The 7,416-nt window shown below is 45.8% G+C and overlaps 1 protein-coding gene across 1 annotated transcript; it reads right to left on the bottom strand.

Annotated features, from left to right (window-relative positions):
• Nucleotides 1-715: 715 nt before the first annotated feature.
• LOC147629260 ((R)-mandelonitrile beta-glucosyltransferase-like) lies at nucleotides 716-2,684 on the bottom strand. Its single transcript, XM_086812977.1, has 2 exons — nucleotides 1,948-2,684; nucleotides 716-1,801 (listed from the first exon to the last, which is right to left on the bottom strand). Exons 1-2 carry the CDS (start codon nucleotides 2,441-2,443, stop codon nucleotides 849-851), a joined length of 1,449 nt encoding a protein of 482 aa, XP_086669103.1. The 5' UTR covers nucleotides 2,444-2,684; the 3' UTR covers nucleotides 716-848.
• Nucleotides 2,685-7,416: the final 4,732 nt, after the last annotated feature.

The following is a 7,416-nucleotide window of genomic DNA, read 5'->3' as shown; positions in this document are numbered from 1 at the left end:
CAAATAGAAAATCTTGGATACAATGATATCATGCAGAATACTCTTCTGAAGCCATCTTCCTAGTTCCCCTTTGGAGACAGAGGTTTACACGGATAGAAAATGAGTACACTGCACATTGAGAACAGACCTATCTGGCTTTTGTGACGAATTCTTGGTTGAGCTTCCAACATACCTTGTTTTTAACATGCGAACAAAGCCTCTAATTCAACCACTCCGGCACGCATTTCCTCTTGGAGCTCTCCGCCTCAATGTCTTCTCCGCGACACTTCATCTCCTCCTCATCCCAGTCCTCCCATCCATTCGCTCCCTCTTCCTCTCCTTGACACCACCCACACTAGATGTGTCAAACATACAAGGCCTGAGTCGTTGACCACTCGTGGGCGTACTGGGTGCATGTGGATACACGTGTGGAGTTAATAGGCCTCTCTCATGCACGCACCACCCGTCAACTCAACACGTGAACGTTACTTTTTGCCATGAGCTTTATGTGCATCTTTACAAGTTTTTTCTATAACCTTTATTCATATAAAAATATGATGAAAATATCGTAAGTTTATTTAGAACAAGACACCAACCCAAAACATTACACATCGAATGCATGTTAGCTCTCGCATGAATTAAAAAAACTTATCGAAATTGTTGCGTATGGGCAATTTGCAACAGCGCATTCAAGGTGAGGGTAAAATTTGTGCGTTAAATTTTTATTAGGATGGTGAGGGTAAAAATCATGCATTAAAATATCTACGTTGCTTTGTGGACATCGGATTTAAGCCTTGTTCAGTTGACTTCAAACATCGGATAAGGCTAGATACCTAGTTCATCATCATCTTCAACCTTGCTTGATTACTTTAAGCTCTGCTTGCTTTGTGGATGAGCTCAGTTTGTTGCCTCATCCAATTCACAAACCTGTCAAGGCTGTTATGAGAGGACCCTCCTTCCTTGGTTGCTCTGAGAATGAGCTGCCTGATTTCTATAGCTTTGGCCCTCACCAGTTTCCCTTCATGTCCCTCCATCATCCTTCTCACTTGGCCCTCTACCATGGCCCTCCCCACAAACCCTTTCACTCCCTCATCCAGCTCCAACCCCACCCCCAACTTCCCCACCACCAGCCCTGCATTAATGAACTGGTCCACCATCTGTGGCCACACGAGCATCGGCACACCCATTGACATGGCCTCAATGGTTGAGTTCCATCCACAGTGGGTCAAAAACCCCCCCACTGCAATGTGGGACAACACCAGAAGCTGAGGGCTCCATGCCACAATGTTTACCCTGCCTTGGGTCCTCTCCAAGAAGCCCTCTGGCAAGGCACACCCCTTCTCGCCCACAAGATCCAGCCGTACCACCCATAGTATGGGTAGCTCACTGGCTTCCAGCCCATAAGCAAGCTCATGTAGCTGCTCTTTGTTCAGTATGGCTATGCTGCCCACAGACACATACATGACAGAATGGGGTTTTTGAGCATCTAGCCATTCCAAGCATTCCTCCTCTTCCGCCCACAGGCTCGTAGTGATCCTGTTGTCCCTTGCACATTTTCTCTCTAGGAAATTTGTAGGGAGTATGGGACCCACTGGGCATACTTTAGGGAAACCTGGGGGCATCTGCTCCTGTGTTGTGGGCTCCAGCTCATGCACAGAGTTGCAAAGGACCCACCCCGATTGCCGCAGCACCTCAATGTTTCGCTTGTTGGACTGGAATATTGCTTCAGCATCCTCCTTGCTTCCTATCACCCACGGTAGCTGCGAACCTGGCAACGACGCGATCTCCGGAAAGCTTATGATCTCATTGGGCTCAGGAACACCTGTACATGTTGATAAGATATGAAGAGTGTCAGGGAGGTGATTACAAGCAAACATAGTGAGAAGGCCAGTCCTAGAAACCTTAGCTTAGATGCATAGCTTTTCAGTGGTTTAAGGAAAGGGAGTGTGTGTGCAGGAGGATCCGTACCTTTTTCAGCAAAAGTGCCATTGGAGGCTGCATGTATGGCATGACAAATGAAAGCATGTATGGAGGCGTTGGGAGGCCAGAAGCCAACTCTGGGTATGCCAAACTTCTTGGCAACATCCAGAGTTCTGACAGCCATGACATCAGAGATGATGCAGGTGACGCGCGGCCCATCTGCGTTGAGCTTGGTGATGAGGTCCTCTAGCACAGGCCCGATGTTCTCTATGATCTTGACAAAGATGGGCACATCATTGTCCCTATTGTCATGCTCTGAGAGGCCATCTGGGATGCCGACAAGGCGGATGTCAAGGCCATTGTCGGTGGGCAACTGGCCTCTGTTGGATTGAAGAATTCTGTTGTGGTTGTATTGGGTGTTCACAAAAGTGATGAGGAAGCCATTGGATGCGAGGTGCCTTGCAAGCTGCATGAGTGGATTGATGTGGCCTGTTTCAGGGATTGGCAACATGACTGCATGGCCCTGGCATGAGGGAGAAGCCATGATTAGCTGGCTGCTCTGAGTACTACTACTTGAGTGAAAGGAGTAAGATTAGCTGGCTAATCTGAGTTCTAATCCGAGCTTGATAATGAAAGTATGAGAGGAGTGGGTGCTGCAGTTGGAAGCTGAAGCATGCCTTGGTACCATGGAACGAGAAGTCTAGCGTGCTGCTTGTGTGTGTGTGAGAGAGGAACTAAAGCGCATATGCTCGCGAGTCGCGCACACTCGCTCGCACTCACATCATCACAGTTGACAAAGTTCACATCTAATTAGCTTTTACACGGCATTGTTTGAAGAATCTGCATATCTCCCATCATGATACATGGGCCATGCTCATAATACTACCAGACCTACCAGGTCTACCAGGTTTACCGATTAAAGAAGGTCCTGCAGTACATGGAAGAAAAAGTCTGCTTGTGTGTGAAGACTAAAGTCTGTGTGCACACTCGCTTACACTACCTACTCTCTCACTAAAAAAACTACCTACTATATACTCTCTCACTAAAAAAGCAAAAACAAAAACCTCTACTTTTTCACCATTAATCAACCAGATCCCCGATAAGCTAAGTTTACCAATACAAAGCTTTTTAAAAAACCCTTTTAAAAAAGAGAGCTTAATCACTTAAACAAATGCAAGCTTTTTAAAAAACCTTTTTAAAAAAAAGAGCTTAATCACTTAAACAAGTGCAAGCCTTTAAAAAAACCTTTTTAAAAAAAAGAGCTTAATCACTTAAACAAATGCATAGCTATGTCTGATTGACGTTCTTGGCTCCCATCATCCACGGGCCATGTTCATAATACTACCAGGCTTACCGATTAAAGAAGGCCTTGCACGTCTACTAGGCTTACCGATTATAAAGGCCTTGCACGTCTACTAGGCTTACCGATTATAGAAGGTCCTGCAACAAGTGCATGTATTGCAGCGTGTGACTTTTTCCCCGGGGCCCGTACATTTTTAAGGAAAAAAATGGAACATCAGGCATAGTTGGAGAGTGTGTGCGTGTCTGTCCCTTTGCGCCTCCATATTTTCTTTTTTTTTCCTTTTTCTTCGAAGGCACACCAAATTTTAAAAAAACACACACACACACACACGTTGAGGCGGCCCCGCCGGGATGAGGGCCTTCCCCCGTGAGGGGGGAGCTCTACCCTAAGATGTCGCTGCATGACATCGTTCTTTTCGGCACCAACCCTGCACCCCATCCCCTTAGAGAGGGAGCAGGCCCCTCATTGTTATCCTGCATCAAGCTCCTACAGGGCCTCATGGAGTTCTCCAGTCTTCACCAAAAACTGGTCATTTGCCCTCTCCTCTGCTACGACAACAGAAGGGCCGTGTGGGTTTGCAAGAAGTTGAAGATGGTCCTGCTCAGGGGACTCATCAAGGCAGTTCTCCTCAGGCTCAACCCGGTCCGGTTCCTCTTGGGCAACCTATTTCCTTCGCGGAGGCTGTTCGTCATCCGAAAGTTGGTCGCTCTTTATCAGGTCATGTTCCTTCTTCAGTCCCCCTCAGGTTAGATGTTAACCCCATGGTTAATCTCTCTCAAAACCCGGCCTTTGAAGAAAGGGTCGGGTTTGGAGATGTTGATGAGGAAGGTGCTGTCATCTGTGATGATGAAGAACTGGCTGCATGGCAGGATCACCTGTCCTCTCACTCGCTTATTATCGGCCTCTGTCATGGGGCTAGACCCCCTGTTGTTGACGCCCTTAAGTACTGGATCAAGAATAACTGGGAACAGAGGGGTATAAGAGTTGCTTCAGTCCAACATCTACCTAATGCATATTACATGTTTCATTTTGAGGATCCTAAAAGTGCTACCTCCGTTATTAACAGTGGGGTCAATGGATTATTAGGAATACTCCTCTGTCTTTCTTCAAATGGTTTGAAAGCTTTGACCCTAAGGGCCCTAAACCAACTAAAATCCCAGTATGGGTTGAGTTAACAGACATGCCGATTAAGTACTCTCTCTGGGCCAAAAGGATTGGTGCTTCAGTTGGTAAAGTGCTAGGGCAAAAGCCTTTTCAGGTGGTTAATCCTCAATGGGCTCATCAGATGCTCATAGAGGTTGACACGACCAAACCTCTAAAGGATAAAGTCCCTCTTAAAAACAGGGAAGGGCAGGTCATATATGAACAGGTTTTTACTTATAAAAATTGGCCCAATGCGTGTTTTAATTGCAATAAACAAGGCCACATGATTAGGGATTGCCCTAACCTATATCAACCCACAGATACCACTAAGGCTCCCGGGGCAAGGATGAGGCCTTTGTGGTTCCCAAAAAAAAAACATGTTTCGAAGATCAAAAATAACAAAGCAAATTGGCACATTCCTGCCAATAGGTTTGCCCCCCTCTTGGCAGATGTCCAAGATGGTCTAGAAAATCGTATTCAAGCCAAGGAGACCCTAAAGGTAGCCCAGTTCGGGGAAGAACATCTTTCTCCTGGAAGGATTGCCCACAAGGACAGAGTCTTGTTCAGCCAAGAACTAGACTCCCCTATGGATTCAGAGGACGACTTCATAGATAAGACTCAACACATGGATAATGTGTTCAAATCTCAGTTTGGAAGCTGAAGATGTAGCAATGATGAAAAGAATGTCCCTCTCCCCATCTAAGCAGCCTGAGGAGGGAGGGTTTTCTCCCCTTCATTTGAGTGCCAAGATGAAGAGGAAAAAGGAAAAGGTCCAAGAGGCATTGAGAACCTCCATGTCCTCCTGGAAGCCCTCCAAAGCTAGTAAAAAATGAACCATATAAACCTGCTCTCTTTCAATTGTAAGGGGCTCACTAACCCTGAAAGGGCAGTGGCCATCAATAGATGGGTTAGAGACATGCCTTATGATTTTGACTTTCTGAATCTGCAAGAGATTAAAGTTGGGGGGGCACTACTTCATCATAATCTTCAAAGAATCTCCAAGAAGGCACTTTGGTTTTCTACTAATCATCCCTACAAGTAAAGGAGGGTCTGCAGTTGGCATTCACAGGAAGTGGGAACACTCCATTCAGGATGCATGGTCTGATGATAATCACGGTTGGACAGCGGTTAGGTTGGGGAATCCTTTTAACTTCACAGTGGTTTCTATTTACGCCTCTTGTCTGGCTAGCATGAGGGCAGCAACATGGCAGTCTATTAATCAGATTGTGGGTCCTATTTTGTTGGTGGGGGACTTTAATATGGTTGAATGTCAAGGTGACAGAAGTAGATTTCTGGGAAGAACTATTAGTGGCCATGAGAAGGATAAATGGGAGCTTCTAAAGGTTGGTAAGGCCCTTTCAGACCTCTCCCCTAAAACAGGGTTCACCTGGTCTAATCTTCAAAAAGGTCACTTTCACAGGGCTGCAAGACTCGACAGACTTTATGCCTCTAGTTGTCTGGTGGACATGTTCATAAACGTCAAGTGCCTTACAGACACTTCCCTCAACATCTCTGACCTTGATCTGCAAGCTCTCGGTAGGTCAGCCAGGCTACAGGAAGGGCTGGCTGGCCACACCTGGACCCATCTCTTTTCCTTCTTCTGTGTGTGCAGCAAGAGATAAAAGGGTTCATCTCAGATGCCTTCAGTCATTTAGTGTCCCCCTCCAAGGGTTGGGCTTTTCTGGTCAATAGGGTGCATACTATCTGCAGGGACTATAAGCTTAAAGCTGCTGCTATTTGTCTGAATCACAGAGTTCAGATTAGAAATCAAATTCAAGGTCTCTTACATTCTAACAAGGGGTTGACTGATCACTCTCTAATTGACCTAAGGAACCAACTTACACTGCTTGCAGCCAAGTCTACTATGCTGTGGTACAGAGAGGCATGGGCTGGAAAAATCGACACCCCCCACCCTAAGATGTTTTCTTTACTCAAAAGGAAAAAAGCTAGAGATCTTATTCCCTTGGTTAAGAAACCTAATGGTCAGGTTGCTGCTTCTGAAGAGGAAAACCTTCAAGTCATCAAGAACCATTTTCTTAACTTGTTCTCCACTGTCTCTCCTCCCACTCCGGAAATTACCGCAGCTAGAGCCAAAATCGCTCTCACTAGGAAAAAAATGGTAAATCCGTCATTTGCTATGAAATTAGATGCCCCCTTCTCACTAGGAAAAAAATGGTAAATCCGTCATTTGCTATGAAATTAGATGCCCCCTTCTCTGAGAAGGAGGTGAAAGATGCTATCACTCACCTCAAAAAGGGGAAGTCCCCTGGGGAAGATGGGATCCCAAATGAATTCTTCCAAGCCTTCAAAGAGGAGCTCACCCCACATATCTTAAACATCTAGAAAGAAGCCATGAGGAAGGGTGGCCTTGCTGATAAGTCCAATGTGGGAGTTATTAAGCTAATTCACAAAAAAGATGATAAGGATGACTTGGGGAACTGGAGGCCCATAACTTTGTCTCTCTTCTCTAAACAAAGTCCATAAGACAAGGGTGCCCTTTATCTCCCCTGCTTTTTGCCATTGTTGCTGATGCCCTGGGGTGGTTGGTGAATGAGGAAATATCCAACAACAATATCAAGGGCATCTCTGTCGTCCCTAACAGAGCTGAACCCTTATGTCTTCAACTTTTCGCCGATGACACCAATGCCCTACTCCGTAATAATGAGGTTCAGACTACAGCCCACTTCATGGATTGCCTGGATACTTTCTGTTTAGCCAGTGGTTATCAAATCAATCATGCCAAGACCAGTTTGAGAGTCTTTGAAGGGGTGCCTCCTCTAGTAATATTGGCCGCTGGTTATAAGGCTATTCTTTCCAGAAGGGGTAGTTTTCAGGCTGTTGGGCATACACATGGGGTTTAATATATCTGTCAAACAGAGATGGGATTTCATTATGCTGAAGCTCAAAAGCCAGGTAATGAAATGGAGTCATATAAATACGGGGGTTGCTTCTCGAGCTTTTGTTCTTAACCACTTCATTATTCCCTCTATGGTCTATCTTCTAGCCTGCTAGAGACCCTCCAAAACTCAATTGAACTCCCTGAATTCAATCATGGGGAACTTCCTATGGGG

Source organism: Cibotium barometz, chromosome 18 (genome assembly GCF_041138505.1).
Source record: "Cibotium barometz isolate CiBa-2024 chromosome 18, ASM4113850v1, whole genome shotgun sequence".
NCBI classification, from domain to species: Eukaryota; Viridiplantae; Streptophyta; class Polypodiopsida; order Cyatheales; family Cibotiaceae; genus Cibotium; species Cibotium barometz.
This window is presented reverse-complemented; position numbering and strand designations above follow the sequence as displayed.

Bases quoted from the DNA above. Each gene is read 5' to 3' on its own strand.
- LOC147629260 (XM_086812977.1), bottom strand. From the start codon at position 2,443: ATGGCTTCTCCCTCATGCCAGGGCCATGCAGTCATGTTGCCAATCCCT. The intron at 1,802-1,947 runs GTACGGATCCTC...CAACATGTACAG, and splicing joins TGGCACTTTTGCTGAAAAAG to GTGTTCCTGAGCCCAATGAG.